General features: G+C 40.1%; 1 protein-coding gene across 2 annotated transcripts in view; it reads left to right on the forward strand.

Annotated features, from left to right (window-relative positions):
• The window catches only part of LOC126475377 (cyclic GMP-AMP synthase-like receptor), a 353,607-nt gene that overhangs the window by 133,240 nt on the left and 201,877 nt on the right, over positions 1 to 18,490 (forward strand). For both annotated transcript variants that reach the window (XM_050103201.1, XM_050103202.1), the window contains exon 5: positions 7,154 to 7,298. In XM_050103201.1, coding sequence (XP_049959158.1) covers positions 7,154 to 7,298 — 145 coding nt within the window. The remainder of the gene's footprint in view (positions 1 to 7,153; positions 7,299 to 18,490) is intronic.

Consider the following 18,490-nt stretch of genomic DNA (forward strand, 5'->3'; position numbering starts at 1 on the left):
TCTGCATTTCTTAAATAATGTTTGAACATCTTCCATATACACTCCTGGAAATGGAAAAAAGAACACATTGACACCGGTGTGTCAGACCCACCATACTTGCTCCGGACATTGCGAGAGGGCTGTACAAGCAATGATCACACGCACGGCACAGCGGACACACCAGGAACCGTGGTGTTGGCCGTCGAATGGCGCTAGCTGCGCAGCATTTGTGCACCGCCGCCGTCAGTGTCAGCCAGTTTGCCGTGGCGTACGGAGCTCCATCGCAGTCTTTAACACTGGTAGCATGCCGCGACAGCGTGGACGTGAACCGTATGTGCAGTTGACGGACTTTGAGCGAGGGCGTATAGTGGGCATGCGGGAGGCTGGGTGGACGTACCGCCAAATTGCTCAACACGTGGGGCGTGAGGTCTCTACAGTACATCGATGTTGTCGCCAGTGGCCGGCGGAAGGTGCACGTGCCCGTCGACCTGGGACCGGACCGCAGCGACGCACGGATGCACGCCAAGACCGTAGGATCCTACGCAGTGCCGTAGGGGACCACACCGCCACTTCCCAGCAAATTAGGGACACTGTTGCTCCTGGGGTATCGGCGAGGACCATTCGCAACCGTCTCCATGAAGCTGGGCTATGGTCCCGCACACCGTTAGGCCGTCTTCCGCTCACGCCCCAACATCGTGCAGCCCGCCTCCAGTGGTGTCGCGACAGGCGTGAATGGAGGGACAAATGGAGATGTGTCGTCTTCAGCGATGAGAGTCGCTTCTGCCTTGGTGCCAATGATGATCGTATGCTGGTTTGGCGCCGTGCAGGTGAGCGCCACAATCAGGACTGCATACGACCGAGGCACACAGGGCCAACACCCGGCATCATGGTGTGGGGAGCGATCTCCTACACTGGCCGTACACCACTGATGATCGTCGAGGGGACACTGAATAGTGCACGGTACATCCAAACCATCATCGAACCCATCGTTCTACCATTCCTAGACCGGCAAGGGAACTTGCTGTTCCAACAGGACAATGCACGTCCGCATGTATCCCGTGCCACCCAACGTGCTCCAGAAGGTGTAAGTCAACTACCCTGGCCAGCAAGATCTCCGGATCTGTCCCCCATTGAGCATGTTTGGGACTGGATGAAGCGTCGTCTCACGCGGTCTGCACGTCCAGCACGAACGCTGGTCCAACTGAGGCGCCAGGTGGAAATGGCATGGCAAGCCGTTCAACAGGACTACATCCAGCATCTCTACGATCGTCTCCATGGGAGAATAGCAGCCTGCATTGCTGCGAAAGGTGGATATACACTGTACTAGTGCCGACATTGTGCATGCTCTGTTGCCTGTGTCTATGTGCCTGTGGTTCTGTCAGTGTGATCATGTGATGTATCTGACCCCAGGAATGTGTCAATAAAGTTTCCCCTTCCTGAGACAATGAATTCACGGTGTTCTTATTTCAATTTCCAGGAGTGTATATACTCTCCATATTGTCCAGTTCAACGACATCAACTAGATAACATCAAATTTCTATTAAATCAGAATGTCCTGCTAAAAATTTTGCATACAAGACTATCCAAAGAATGAATTAGTCTGAACGACATTTCATTAAAATTTATTTTCTTGAGTAAACATTATAACTCTCTTCAGAGTTGTATATAATCTCTGAGGATTTTACACTTCTCCAAAGTAGGCTAGCAATGCTAGAAGCTTCTGTATCCATGTCCTCATAGGTACTCCCTCTTGGAAGGTTGCTGCAATTGCTGCCCCATCTTGAAGACAGCATCATCCCTTGGCATGTTTCTGCACATGAAATTGATACAACAAATCCACACCATGTTTGTGCTCCCTTCTATGATTAATCGTTTTAGGGATTTCATTTATGAATGTTGTTCATTGGTAAGGATATGTAGGAACTCACATAATTCCTCTGGAGCTGTAAGTAACAGCACAATATTCAGACACCTGTTTTTTCCCCTAAAGGCTTCTCTAATTTTCCTAATAGCTGTGCATGCTCATGCAGCTTCACATTTCTCCTCTAGGCATTTCTGATTTGCCATTTTGCACTTCCTGTCAGTCTTATTTTTTAGATAACTGTATTCCCTTTTGTCTACTTCACTTTCTGTATTTTTATATTTTCTCTTTTTCCCAGTCATATTTAATCTCTCTTGTGTTATCCAAGGATACCTACTGCATCACATCACTTTGTCTAGTTGTTTCTGTGCTGGCTTTACTATACCATCTCTCAAAGCTACCCTGTCATCTTCTATTGTTTTCCTTTCCTGTGTTTCAGTCGATAGTTGCATAATGCTCCCTGAAAATTTCAACAACTTCTGATTCTTTCAACTTCTCCAGTTTCCACCATGTTAATTTCTTACATCTCTCTATATTTTTCAGTTTTAATTAGCAGCTGACAACCAGTAAAATTTGATCAAATTCCACATCTGATACTGGAAATATTTTACAGTTTAAAGTTTTGGTTTGAAATCTCTGTCTCACCATTATATAATCAATCTGAATCCTTCCAGTATCTGTAGATGTCTTCTACCTATATATTCTTCTTTTGTGTTCTTTATACCAAATATTAGCAACATTAAATTATGATATGTGCAAAATTCAACCTGGCAGCTTTCTTCTTCATTCCTTTTCCCCAGTCCATGTTCTCATACTAACTTTCCCTCTCTTCCTTTTCCAACTGTTGAATTCAAGTCCCTCAACATAATTCAATTTTTGTTTCCATTAAGTACCATACCTGATTAATTTCTTTTATCTCATATCTTCTTTCAATATCTTTATCATCTTCAGAGATAATAAGCATATAAAGTTTTGCTACTGTGGTGGGTGTTGGCCTTGTGTCTATTTTGACTGTGGTAATGCATTCACCTTGCTGTTAATAGTAGATCATTCCTCTTTTCTTATTCATAATATTAGTCCTATTCCTGCATTACCCACATTTGATTTTATGTTGGTAACTAAGTACTCACTTCACTTCGCCAATTCCCACTATATCTAAGTTCAACCTATCCATCTCTCTTTTTAATTTTTGTAAACTGCCTAGTGTATTAAGGGATTTAACATTCCAGGCTGTGACCTGTAGAACATCAGTTTTTTTTCTCCATGTTATGAAAAGGATAGTTGCTACTCACCATATAGCAGATATGCTGAGTTGCAGATAGGCACAACAAAAAGACTGTTGCAAAGTGAGCTTACGGCCAACAAGGCAATTGCTGAAGATGGACAGCATACACATACACACACGCACACACAACTCACACACACATGACTAGAGTATCTGGCAGATGAAGTTAGACTGCAAGCAGCAGCCCGTGATGGGAGAGGCAGCCAGATGGTGGAGGTAAGGAGCAGGCTTGGGTGGGGAGGGGGAGGGATAGCAGGGTAGGAGTGGGGGACAGTAAAGTGCTGCTTGCGGGAGCAAACCTACTCAATATCCTATTCCATTCCAACACTTTGCATCATGGCTGTAATAGACCTAGATGCAAGACCTGTCCCCTACATCCTCCCACTACTATCTACTCCAGTCCAGTCACAAACATCACCTATCCCATCAAAGGTAGGGCTACCTGCAAAACCAGTCACGTGATCTACAAGCTAAGCTGCAACTTCTCTGCTGTTTTCTACCAACAAGCTGTCTGTCCACATGAATGGCCACTGACAAATTGTGGCCTAGAAACAGCTGGACCACCCTGATGCTTAGTACACCTTCATTTCAGTGACTGCTTCACAGCTGTAACCCTCCTGTCCTCAACACTCGTTAGTCATTGTTCTTATCCATATATCCCTTTCCCTGTTCCCATTACAGCATTACACAGTTGTCTATTCTGCCAATGCACCAAGTCTTTTTACTTCTCTCCTTTTCTACTACCCCCCCCCCCCCCCCTCCACCACCACCCTACATCAAACCTCACGACTGCAGTTAGCTGCCTACCCTCTCTCCCCCTCATCCCTGCAGGCTCCCATAAGCAACACTTTATCAACCTTCGCCCCTATCCTGCTATCTCTCCCCCTACTTTCCCCAGCCTCTTCCTTACCCCCACCACCTGGTCGCCTCTCTCATCATGTACAGATGTTCACAGTCTGGCTTCATCTGCCAGAGATGGTGCTTGTGTGTGTGAGTTGCGTTTAAATGAGTGTGTGTATGTTGTCTATTTTCAACAAAAGACTTAGGCCAAAAGCTCAATTTCCAACAGTCTTTTTCTTGTGCCTGTCTGTGACTCAGCATATCTGCTATATGGCGAGTAACAACTATCCTTTTCATAATACTGGTACATTCCATCTTGGATTTTCCATAATTTAGTTCTGTTTCTCTTGACATCACCCTCCAGAGTAGTTTCTGACCAGAGAATAGGCTACTAATTTAACTCTGGAGGGGATGCCATCATAATTCATTATTCATTCATACATACTGTACAGTAGAACTGCATGTCATTAGATAATATAATGTCTGCAGTATCTTCTTGCAATGTAGCAAGGCAATGGTGGCTAATGTTACAAGGCCACATCAGTCAATCATTCAGACTGGTGCTCCTGCAACTACTGAAAATGCTGCTGCTTCTCTTCAGGAACAATATGTTTGTCTAGCGTTTCCACAGACCCTCCTTCTATGTAGCTGTAGGTGTGATATAGTTATAAGTATCTCAGGCGCACACAACCTTTCCACTTTGATGAGCAAGTTTCTAGTCTCCATAGAGTGAATTATTTGTCAAGAAACTGTGAGAAAGTTTTCAGAGACCAAATTATATGGCCTAATTAGCTGCACTAATTGATAACTATGCACAGCAAAGCTTTTTTTATTGAATGGACATGGGACAGTTGCTTGCAACTGAATGTTATTTCAATATAGTTACAAGTAAGTCTGCTTGTAGTATCACTTTACATTGTAATCTATAACAGTAGCTGGAACAGTATGTGAAGTGTGACTGTCAAAAACCAGCGCACAAAATTCCACCTTCGTCAGAAGGTCCTGTGTCAGGAGTGCTACCAATGTTCAGGTATAAGGAAGATACATTATGTCATGCTTACCATTCTACACAGATTCATCGTAAGTCCATATAAGATAGTGGGAGAGGAAGAATTTTATTTACTGTAACTAAAAAACAGCCACAGACAGACACAATATGGATTTGTCAGAAAAGAGTGTGTCTAAAAAACTACTCCTAGAAGAATGCAAGTAAACAGTCTACTGCAAACTGCAAAATTGTACCTTTGTAAATACATAATTTAAACACTAAATACGTGTTGGAAGATAAAAAATGAATCTTAGTATGACTGGAGAACAATATTTTCTGCAATCTGAATACCTGGTGTGGAGCAACAACCAGCTGCTAAATTACTGTGAAATGTACCATTGACTAACATGCTGGTCTAGACTCTTAACATTATTTGATTATCTTATGTGAAGCTTATTTAATTCAACTTCATAATGTCATCATCAATATGTACAAGATGTCGATAAAGTCATGCCATTATCTCAAAAAATCATAACATGAAAACTATGTGAGATAGGGGATCTTGGTGTATTGTAAAACAGTTAGTAACTTTCAGTTTTTTTTTTCTTTTGTCCTTTTTTTTACAGATTTCATTTGGAGTGTATCAAATTGGCAACAGGCTAGGGGAAGGTACAATTTATAATCTGCTATGCAGGATACAGATCTGTGACAACAGTACTGTGGAATTGTCTATGCCAGTATGGTTGGGCATCACCAGCAAATACAAGCTTAAAAGGCGGTTCAAAACTTTAAAGAGACAGGCAGTGTGAAAGACCTTCATTGAAGTAGGCCTCCTCCTGTGTCCCAAGCACAAGTTGACAGAGTGCAAGATGCTTTTCAACACAGTGCCCAGGAGTCATTTCGTTGTGCATCAAACAAATTGCAGGAAGCAAGATCAACTGTTGATAGCGCTACATAAGTGGTTACATCTTTTCATATACAAAGTGCAAATGGTCCAAGTATTGGAGTGAGATGATTGCCCACATGTTGTTAATGCTTGGCATCATAAATGCTGATAATGACTACCTGAGCAAGTGTTTTATCCAGATAAAGCAACATTCCACATTTCTGCACACGTGAATCACCACAATATTAGGAAAGGAAGCTCTGAAAATTGACACAACACACATGAACACATCCATGATAGGCCAAAGCATAATATTTGGTTGACGTAATGCACAACAGGGTAACAGGCTCATTTTTCTTTGCTGAGAAAACCATAACAGGAAATCTTTAGCTGGACATGCATGAACAGCTACTGTTACTGCAGACTGAAGAGCTGCAACTTTCCATCATCATCAGCACAAAGACACACCCTACCAGTCAATGTAGCAATAAGAACTGCTGATGCTGTGGTGATGACTTGCACATGGCCGAAAATTGAATATTGCCTCAGTGTTCTATGAGCTACATGTGTGGGTCAGGAGTGCTACCAATGTTCAGGTATAACAGAAAAAATTGTTAAGAACTGCTAAATGCCTTACAACAAACTATGATGCTCTATCTCTAATAGTTTCCAAGTTATGAATTTTTTGAAATGGTAGTAGGGCTTTATGAAAATCGTGTTTCATCACATATGCATATTAAACTTTGATTTCCCTGTTGATGCTTTTGCTGGGCTGGGGCACAGTTAAAACATAAAAATAAATTACATTGAACCCCAAATATGAATTATATATTATGACTTATTCATCCCATAACATACACTAATTAATCTTCAGGTTAGGATTCAGTAGACACATCAAAAAATCACTTAAACCTGGATAAAATCATAGCTAATGAGTTGGGGCAGTATTCTGAAGTTAATAATTTTTTTCCTGAGAATAATATACATTTACATAATAATACTAATGATCAATGGCACTTATTAAATTATGAGTTCATTTTTGAGAGACCTACATTTTCTGTTCATTGTTAGAGTTCCCAACTATGTGATTATTTGCTTTCAATATTCTACTTATTGCACGTGATTTTTTACCCTACCTGTGTACTGTGCCACACTGGATGCTTCCTAGTGTGTAAAAAAAGGGAGGGAGGGTCATGGATGTCCAGACATATGCATGTGTATTCTACGACAAGAAAGCTTTTTGTAGAATGTGGATAATTTTATTAATTTTTTTTATATGTAGCTACTGATATAATATTTTTCTTATCTTTGCAGAAAGGCAGAAGTCAAAAAACAAGTGAAGAAATGGACTGATACTGAAGGCTTTTTGCTAAGGTGTAAAGTGAATGAGTGGATGCAAAGTATTGTTTACAAAGCAATAAATGAATATGAGAAAACTAATGATGAAAAAATGTATAAGGTATGTTAATCCTACAGAAGGATTTTTTTTGAGTGCTGTGCAGTTGCTTACATACATTTCCTGTTACGATTGAAAAGTGACAATATGATATAGGTATCATTCCCATTACCATGATTGTAAAAAGTGACTCTACTGAGAGCTAGGAGCAGATTGAGGGAACCAATCAAGATGCAAGAGACTGGACAAAAATATGGAAACACCATGAGAAATGCATGTTTCAACAGTAATACAGGTGGTAGCCAAACCTGCAGGTTGTGCTATTGCGCCGGCCGGGGCGGCCGAGCGGTTCTAGGCGCTACAGTCTGGAACTGCGCAACCGCTACGGTCGCAGGTTCGAATCCTGCCTGGGGCATGGATGTGTGTGATGTCCATAGGTTAGTTAGGTTTAAGTAGTTCTAAGTTCTAGGGGACTGATGACCTCAGAAGTTAAGTCCCATAGTGCTCAGAGCCATTTTGTGCTGTTGCATTTGACTCTGGTGGCTCCTATGCAATGTTGTCAATATGTTGCAAGTGTCAGTCATGGCCCCAATAGTGTTCTGTGTGGCTCAAAAATGTTCAAATGTGTGTGAAGTCTTACGGGACTTAACTGCTAAGGTCTTCAGTCCCTAAGCTTACACACTACGTAACTTAAATTATCCTAAGAACAAACACACACAGCCATGCCCGAGGGAGGACTCGAACCTCCGCCGGGACCAGACGCACAGTCCATAACTATAGCGCCTTAGATTGCACGGCTTCTGTGTAGCCACCAGTTTATTATATAGGAGCTAAGTTGTTTGAATGTCGGTGCATTGTCAGTGCTTATATGGTGGGTGCTTCCATAACCATTGTACTCAAAGTGTTAAATGTCTCAAGAGGCATCATATCAGAGATTCATACCACATACAGTAAAAGGAGAAAAACATCATCCACTAAGTCATAGTGAGAACAAAAGTGTGTGTTGTGTGATCATGATACATGGACTTTGAAGAAGATTGTGATGAAAATTAAGAGGATGACAGCTGCAAAAGTCACTACAGAACTGAATGTCACAATCGTAAACTCCATCAGCACCAAAATGGCAGGAAAGGCTCCATAAGAATGGAATTGTAGGGTGAGCTGGAATTCCAAAACTAGTCATCAGCGATGCAGATACCCATAACAGAAAAATGTGGTGTTGAAGCCATAAAACCTGGACTATAGAACAATAAAAAATGTCATTTGGCCAGATGAGTCTTGTTTCACACTGCCTTCAACTTTTGGCTGAGTGTATGTCCCAAGAGAAAACTTGGCAGGGGTTTGGTGATGATTTGGGTAGCCACATCATGGTATTCTACAGGTACATGGTTACTCTGCAAGGTTACATTACTGCAGAAGTTTATGTGACCATTGCAGCTGATCAGATCCATTCCACAGTACAGTGTTTGTTCCCGATTGGTGATGTACTATCCCAAGATGACAGGATCCCTGTTCACACAGCTTGCACCATTCAAGACTAGTCTTGTGAGCATGAGCCTGAACTTTCACATCTCCCCTGGTCGCCACAGCTACCAGACCTTAATATCATGAACCTATGTGGTCTTTGGAGAGAAGGTGGCATGGTTGCTATCCACGCACTAAACCATGTTAGGCATGGTACGGTGCTGTGTATTTGATGTTTCCATATTTTTGTCCATCCTCTTGTAGATCCCAAAGGCCAATCAAGACATGCATGCTGCCCAATTGTTGATATACATAAGGTAATACACTTAAAAGGGTCACTTTATGTGCAACCAATATGGATGGATGACTCACCAGTCTGCATTGCAGATGGCATATTGAGTCAAAAGTTTTCTACCCTACTGGCTAAATATATTACAACTGAAACAAAAACTGACTGACTGCTATGTGGCAGTACTTACTTACATGACATCTTTGCTGTGAAATAATCAGCATGTTAACTGATCATACTGATACCAGTCTCTAACATTAAGAAACTGTTTGACAAGTGGATCATGCATAGGATTGCCAGAAACCTTCCTGGCATGTGCAAGTTTCTGAGATGTTGGTATTCTAGAATTATATTTACACAAATCTAAATACTTTGAAAACTACTGTGAAGTACATGACAGAGGTTACTTGGCAATTTACAACTTATTAGAAGTTCATCCCATTCCCGTTGCACTTAGAGCATGGGAAGAATGACAGTTTAAGATTTTAAAATAATTATAACAGTCTGGATTGCAAGGTACATTTATTGAAAGGTTACTGGCTTCAATCATCACATGATCATTTTCAGATCTACAGCTATATTGATGGACAATGACTGTGCACAGAACAGGATCCACTCAATGACGATATTAAACTGCTATAGCAGTTCACGATGGTCATTCAGCGGTTCCTGCTTCCTTCACAGCCATTGTCCATCAGTATGACTGTAAGTCTGATGATAATTATGTAATGATCAAAACTGGTAATCTTTCAATAAATGTAACTTGCGATATGCATTGTTGTAATTATTTTTAAAGGTTATATTTTGATTGCTGACATCTCCAATAACATTTTCAAAGATAACAGCTTAAGGTGCCTCTGCACATTATGTCCTATACAGGAGTGATGTATGTCATTGCAATATATTTAAAGCTTCCTCACTTAATTCTGATTCTTGGAACAATGCAAGTATGCTTTTTTTGAGATAATTAATATCTGTCATCAACTATCTACCTGCTCAAGTTTTCCATGACAAAGAAATCTGTGGCCATTTGTGCTGTACTTTTTAATATATGCTGAGTAACCACAGTTAGTCCTATTTGGTATGGTTCCTACATACTTGAACAATATTCTAGGGTGGGTATTTTGAATATTTTGTAAGCAGCCACTTCTGTAGACTGACTGCATCTTCCCAGTATCCTGCGAATGAACTGAGGTCCACCACCTGCTTTACATATGATTGAGCCTACATGGTGAATCAGTTCTATATTTAGTGAATTTTAATGCATAAGTATTTTTATGAGTTAACTGATTCCACTTGTGTCTCATTAATATTGTAGTACTACATGTTTTGTGTTTTGTGAAATGCATAATTTTTTATTTCATAATGTTTAAAGCAAGTTGCACCACTTTAAACCCTGATCAAGATCTAACTGGATATTTGTGTAGCTTTTTTCACATGATACTTCTTAATCATAGCTAACACTTGGTTTAAGAATCATAAAAGAAGATTGTATACGTGGAAGAATCCTGGAGATACTAGAAGATACTAGATTATATAATGGTAAGACAGAGATTTAGGAACCAGGTTTTAAATTGTAAGACATTTCCAGGGGCAGATGTGGACTCTGACCACAGTCTATTGGTTATGAACTGTAGATTAAAACTGAAGAAACTGCAAAAAGGTTTGAATTTAAGGAGATGGGACCTGGATAAACTGACTAAACCAGAGGTTGTACAGAGTTTCAAGTAGAGCATAAGGGAACAATTGACAGGAATGGGGGAAAGAAATATATTAGAAGAGGAATGGGTAGCTCTGAGGGATGAAGTAGTGAAGGTAGCAGAGGATCAAGTAGGTAAAAAGACGAGGGCTAGAGGAAATCCTTGAGTAACAGAAGAAATATTGAATTTAATTGATGAAAGGAGAAAATATAAAAATGCAGTAAATGAAGCAGGCAAAAATGAGATTGACAGGAAGTGCAAAATGGCTAAGCAGGGATGGCTAAAGAACAAATGAAAGGATGTAGAGGCTTATCTCACTAGGGGTAAGATAGATACTGCCTACAGGAAAATTAAAGAGACCTTTGGAGAAAAGAGAGCCACTTGTATGAATATCAAGAGCTCAGATGGAAACCCAATTCTAAGCAAAGAAGGGAAAGCAGAAACGTGGAAGGAGTATATAGAGGGTCTATACAAGGGTGATGTACTTGAGGACAATATTATGGAAATGGAAGAGGATGTAGATGAAGATGAAATGGGAGATACGATACTGCGTGAAGAGTTTGATAGAGCACTGAAAGACCTAAGTCGAAACAAGGCCCCCAGAGTAGACAACATTCCATTAGAACTACCAAATCAATTTCATTCTCATCTAGGATCTTGTGTAGGATTTGGCATTTGGCACTATTAATGCCTTCAGCATTAATTTGGCACATTTTAACACTGGGACCCAATTTTCTGCACAGATGGTCCTTAAAAGGATCATTGCTCTGCTTAGTCATATCGACTGTGAATGTGGTGATGTGATGAGCCTTGGGAGAGCCAGTCCTGACAAAACTCTACCGTCTGGTGAGCAAGATGTATGAGACAGGCGAAATACCCTCAGACTTCAAGAAGAATATAATAATTCCAATCCCAAAGAAAGCAGGTGTTAACAGATGTGAAAATTACCGAACTATCAGTTTAATAAGTCACAGCTGCAAAATACTAAAGCAAATTCTTTACAGACGAATGGAAAAACTGGTAGAAGCCGACCTCGTGGAAGATCAGTTTGGATTCCGTAGAAATGTTGGAACACGTGAGGCAATACTGACCTTACGACTTATCTTTTTGAAGAAAGATTAAGGAAAGGCAAACCTACATTTCTAGCATTTGCAGACTTAGAGAAAGCTTTTGACAATGTTGACTGGAATTCTCTCTTTCAAATTCTAAAGGTGGCAGGGGTAAAATACAGGGAGCGAAAGGCTATTTACAATTTGTACAGAAACCAGATGGTAGTTATAAGAGTTGAGGGACATGAAAGGGAAGCAGTGGTTGGGAAGGGAGTGAGACAGGGTTGTAGCCTCTCCCCGATGTTATTCAATCTGTATATTGAGCAAGCAGTAAAGGAAACAAAAGAAAAATTCAAATTAGGTGTTAAAATTCATGGAGAAGAAGAAAAAACTTAGAGGTTCGCCGATGACATTGTAATTCTGTCAGAGGCAGCAAAGGACTTGGAAGAGCAGTTGAATGGAATGGACAATGTCTTGAAAGGAGAATATAAGATGAACATCAACAAAAGCAAAACGAGGATAATGGAATGTAGTCGAATTAAGTTGGGTGATGCTGAGGGAATTAGATTAGGAAATGAGACACTTAAAGTAGTAAAGGAGTTTTGCTATTTGAGGAGCAAAATAACTGATGATGGTCAAAGTAGAGTCGATATAAAATGTAGACTGGCAATGGCAAGGAAAGCGTTTCTGAAGAAGAGAAATTTGGTAACATTGAGTATAGATTTAAGTGTCAGGAAGTCGTTTCTGAAAGTATTTGTATGGAGTGTAGCCATGTATGGAAGTTAAACATGGACAATAAATAGTTCGGACAAGAAGAGAATAGAAACTTTTGAAATGTGATGCTACAGAAAGATGCTGAAGATTAGATGGGTAGATCACATAACTAATGAGGAGGTATTGAATAGAATTGGAAAGAAGAAGGGACTGGTTGGTAGGACATGTTCTGCGGCATGAAGGTATCACAAATTTAGCATTGGAGGGCAGTGTGGAGGGTAAAAATAGTAGAGGGAGACCAAGAGATGAATACACTAAGCAGATTCAGAAGGATGTAGGTTGCAGTAAGTACTGGGAGATGAAGAAGCTTGCACAGGATAGAGTAGCATGGAGAACTGCTTCAAACCAGTCTCAGGACTGAAGACCACCACAACAACAACTTCTTTAGAATTATCTGTATCATCTCCAAGATGTCTGAGGTTTATTACTAATGTTGACTGCCAGATAAAATTAAATGACATTAATGGCAAGGGTCCCAACACATTTCCCTGGAGCATGCCTTAAGTTAATTCCATATCTGTTAATGACTCTCCATCCAAAACTCTGTTATCAAGAACTCCTCAGTCCAATCACAAATGTCTTGATATCCCTCAAGATTGTACTCTTCTATGGGTCAGTAGCCTTGAGATTTATCATTTCGTTTATGTGATTTTAAGATAGCTAAGATTTTTGTTTTATTCAAATCAATGTTGCCAGTTTCAAGAATATCAGTAAATAATGCTTCTAATAAATATTTTACATACTTCCTGCTTTGTATTAGGAATTCTGAATACATGCCATCTAAACCAGGTGCCTTTCCTACTTTTATTTCTTTGAGAGCTGTCATTATTTACTCACTGCTGAATGGTCTAGAGTAGTCTGCCTCAGGTTTACTGGCTAGTTTGAGAGCCTTTAATCCCTTTTTAACCTTAACTGTATCTGGTAAAATCTGAGGAGTTCTAGAGGCAGCCACAATGTTATTTGCTACTTGCTTGGGAATAACAGCCTCTTTTGTGTGATCTGTTGGGTTGGCATGTCCGAGTTTTCTCGTAAAGAACCAGGACTTTCTGCTTGAGGTGCAGAAGTCTATGGTCTCACCTGTTTCAGTACACTGCATATGATGAGCTGTGTCGATAATATGCAGAAGTTTATAGCTATTCCACAGTCATTGTTGTTGCAGAACTATTTGTACTGTATATCCATGTATTTATTCCTTGCAGAAGCCTCTTGGGATACATCTCTTTGCTATGGATAGCACAACCCCAGTGAACCTCTTATAGGTTTCACTTATTAGTGGGATCCATCCTACATATTTGTCCAGATTTTCAGAAAATCCAGACCAATCAGCTCTTTTAAAGTTCCACCAAGGTCTGGGAAATGATCTTATGTTTGGTATGGTTGTAACCTGTTTCAAGACGGAGTGGATGGTGTTGACACTGGTAATGGCAGGCCATTGTTGTTGGAGGACACCAACATAAATTAGGCTTGTAATCCATTCTACAGGCATTAGAATGAAATGTACACTTATCTTTAGCATAAAAACAAGGTAGAAATTGTGTTCTGCAGACTAGTCAGCCAACATTTTACAGGTTTCATTCCTGTGTTTGTGTTTCCATAGTCCATGATGGCTACTGAAGTATTCCAGGTACACCATAGGGTAGTCATCAGTTTTGAGTTCATCAGCACTGGGCAGGCCACATGGTACCCAGAGTCTTATAGATATTCACAACAGTTATTTCACCAATTCTTACAGTGGCTTCATGGATATTGTTCATGGTGCTGGTAGAGACAGTGCAGGCCTTCTCTATATCTTTCCAAATGTATGTTGCTACACCATAAACCTTGTCACATGTAGCCTCAAGTAAATCAGATCCAGATATTTTATTTCTTAGAACAAGTTGCTCTTCAGTTTCTACATGAGTTTCCTGGAGGGCTACCAAATCAATTTCATTCTCATCTAGGATCTTGTGTAGGATTTGGCATTTGGCACTATTAATGCCTTCAGCATTCATTTGGGACATTTTAACACTGGGACCCAATTTTCTGCACAGATGGTCCTTAAAAGGATCATTGCTCTGCTTAGTCATATCGACTGTGAATGTGGTGATGTGATGTATGGCAGGAGGTCACTGGGATTGTCTGGTTCCAGTAATGTCAGTCGTTTAGAACCACCCACGGGACACATACAGCTTAAGGTATGCTGCGGATGCATATATCATTTCCCCCTGCCAGATTATGTAAAACTATGTCTGTGGTAACATGTAATATTTCACCCTGATCTGCTATTTAGTTACCACACAGATGTATATGTAAGTGTCTAAATGAGTTGTTGTGTATTTACAACTCACTGGAAAGCTGTTTGTTTCAGGTTTTGATATTTGATTTTGTGTGTTGTACGTATTAGTGTACAAAACTGCATGGTAAGTGGTGTTGCTTCCACTTGTAAAGTGACTGGCTGTACTGAAGTAACAAAGGGAGTGATGACTGGCAATATTGATATCTATGTAGGGGCCACCTGTGAACTGTATGGATTCCTAAAACAATATTAGTTTGTGTGTATGTGTGTGTGTGTGTGTGTGTGTGTGTGTGTGTGTGTACCATTGTAGAACAAATTTTCCTGGTGTGCTCCTTGAGAAGTGTGAGTCAACAACCTTAAAGAGTATATCCCCTGTGTGGTTTAGATGGGCATTTCATAACTTGTTCATACTGGCAATGCTGCAGTCTGTCCACTGACATTAGTTCATGACTTTCCCCTCCAGTTTTAATTAGTACTATTTCCTGTGTCCTGACTTGCAGAAACTTTCCCAAGCCCACCATCTCAGTGGATATTGATGAATCATATAACTCTTGCATAGGGCATTGGTACCTGCTGGTGGGAAATGAATTACCATATGTAGGCGGGTGCAGTTGATGCTGCCTCCACTGACAAGAGGCAATAAATCAGCAGTAAGGTTTCCTTGTCTGAACTCCAATGCAGCATGCAGCTCACTCTATACATACAAAGGCAGCAAGAAATGGTCTTGCTGCAACAAAGTATGGGTTAACTGACCATGCACTGTGTGGCATCTGGCTTACAGTATTTCTGTTATCTCAATGCACACACCGCCTACACTGTCAGCAAGCATGTACAAGAGCCTTGCTTTGACCAACCAGGTATCCAACTGGTCTAACTGGATATGTATTATATTCAAAACCTGGTCCCAAAAACAATGAGCACAGGGATAAATACAAACAATACAAGTACCAGTTTTGCAAGCAAGTCAAAAGATTGAAGGCTGAAAAGATTAACTTGAAAATAAAAAATTCTGATTGTATCTCCAAGACCTGCTGGTCAATAGTAAATGAAATAAGGGACAATAAAACAAATCTTAAAGGTAATATCAACATACAGATATCTAGTAACAATATTGATGTCACCAATCCTCAAGAGATCAATAACATTTTAATAACTATTTCATAGATATCATAGACTCTGACTTTTGTACCACAGATAAAGTACCTGTTGGGAGTCTTGCTGAGGACAGTTTTGAAGCTAATCAACTCCATGAACGTGAAATCAAGGATATTTTGCAGCTCATCGGAGAATGTAAAAACAAAAAATCCACTGGCTGGGATGAAATTTCTACATTTTTACTTAAACAGTGTGAAAACAATCTAGCACATCCTTTGGTGCATCTAATAAATAGTGTCTTAAAAAGAAGGAGTGTTCCCTGACATACTAAAATTAACCATTGTTAAACCTCTCTACAAAAAAGGTGATAGACAACTAGTAGAAAATTACTGACCACTCGCTTTAACTTCTGTTTTTACCAAGTTAATTTAAAAATTTATTCTGAAATATATGTTAGAGCATTATAATAAGCTCAACATCCTGGGAGACTTTCAGCATGGTTTCAGAAGCAGTCGTAGCACCATGACTGCAACACTTCAATTTATGCTGAAAGCTCTTGACAAAATTGATGAAGGCATGCAAGTAGCTGGAGTTTTCCTAAACCTATCAAAAGCCATCATAAGGTACTTCTGTCAAAAGAGGCCAGAGATGGCATAAGTGGAAAACTGTTGCACCTCATCATATCATATTTAAAAAACAGAAGACAGTGTACCTCAATCACACACAATAATGGAGAAACATTAAAAAGTTATACATCAAGGGTCAGGAATATTAAATTTGGTGTGCCTCAGGGATCGATAATTGGTCCCTTCCTTTTTATACATTACATTAATGACTTCCCAAAGGTAGTAAAAAATGATACCTTCATTACAATATATGCAGATGACACTTCAGACCTTTGTTAGGGAAATGATATTCTTAATCTCAGCTTAGAGGTAAAAAAAATTTACAGATACTGCAAAGGAAAAGTTTGAAGATGACAATCTAAAAGTCAACTTACAAAAAAGAAATATAATTCCCTTCAATGTTGGTGATTTGAAAACTTGTATCGATTCTCAAGATAGTAATACAGAGGGGTCCAAAAAAATGTATCCACTGTTTAAAAGCCCATAACTTGCAAATTAATTGACGGAGTTGTCTCATTTTTGCTGAAAGTGTAGCTTAAAGTCCAACTTAAAGGTATCACTGTAGGTGTTCAGAATGGTCACCATTAACATCCACACACAAACGATGCCGCCAAACTGCAGTACGAACTACTGACTGCAACGTGTTAAGTTGGATATTTGCACATCAATGTACGATGAATTCTCGAAGTTCATCCAATGTACATGGCTTTTGTTGATAAACGACATCATTTAGTTTTCCCCACAGGTAAAAGTCCAGAGGAGTTAGGTCTGGGGAATGTGGTGGATACTCCACAGCACCTCTATGGCCTATCCATCTTCCCGGTAGATTTTCGTCAAGATACGCCCTAACACGATTTTGGTAGTGGGCTGGGGCACCAACTTGTTGAAAGTAAATTCTTCCATCTCCATACAAGTCTTGGATGGCAGGTAAAATGGATGTCTGAAGCTTCTGAAGGTACACCACACTGGTAACTGTGCCATCAAAGAAGATTGGCACAATCAAGCCCCGGTAAGACAACCCATACCACAAATTTACTCCTGGCTTTGTCTACATGGACGTTCGGATTTATGGCGGCCCAGTAGATGCAATTGTGGAGATTGACTGTACCACTCAGTTTGAACTGTGCCTCATCTCTGCAAACTCTTCTTTGTCGCGCACTATGTTAGTAAAGCACTCACAGTACTCCATTCTACGATCTGGGTCATCCTCATTCATTGCATGCACCAATCGTGTGATGTAGCACTTCCACTTTGCTGTCTTCAAAATTCGCTGAACACTTGAGTGACTCACTTCAGTTTCACGGGCACACTGTCTCTGTGGTGAGCGAGTGAATTTTTGTAACATACGACGGGAGTTAGCTGTACTTGTTACTGTTACAGGTCGTCCAGATCATTGTTTGTGTACATCTTTAACACAGCCTTCGGCTTCAAATTTGTCTCGAATGTGACGAATCGTTAAATGTGTCAGTGGCTCTGTTTGATACTCATTTCGCCATTGTCATTGAACCTCATTATTGTTTTCATACTTAAAATACCACTTTAAAGCTGACTTCCTTTCATCGAATGTAAGATTTGCAGCAGCCATGTTTACTTGAGTAACTAGGTGCAACTAAGAACAAAACACTGACTATCTGGCAACTGTCATCTGACAAAACAAAACTACACAATACAACACTTGTGTGGCGATTGCCAGAACTACAAACTATTACACTACCAAAGATGAGACAACTCCATCAGTAAGTTTGCCAGTTATGGACTTTTAAACAGTGGATACATTTTTTTGGACCCCTCTGTATTTTAAGGAAAATCTACAGTGTAAATTCCTAGGTATATGCATAGATAGCAAACTACTGTGGACACAACAAATTGACAATGTACGTGCAAGGCTATCGTCTAGCCTATATGTTTTAAGCAGAAAAGCTCCATAATTCAATACCCTAACAATGAGGATGATGTATTTTGGTTTAATACATACATTTCTAG

This window comes from Schistocerca serialis, chromosome 4, assembly GCF_023864345.2.
Source record: "Schistocerca serialis cubense isolate TAMUIC-IGC-003099 chromosome 4, iqSchSeri2.2, whole genome shotgun sequence".
NCBI classification, from domain to species: domain Eukaryota; kingdom Metazoa; phylum Arthropoda; class Insecta; order Orthoptera; family Acrididae; genus Schistocerca; species Schistocerca serialis.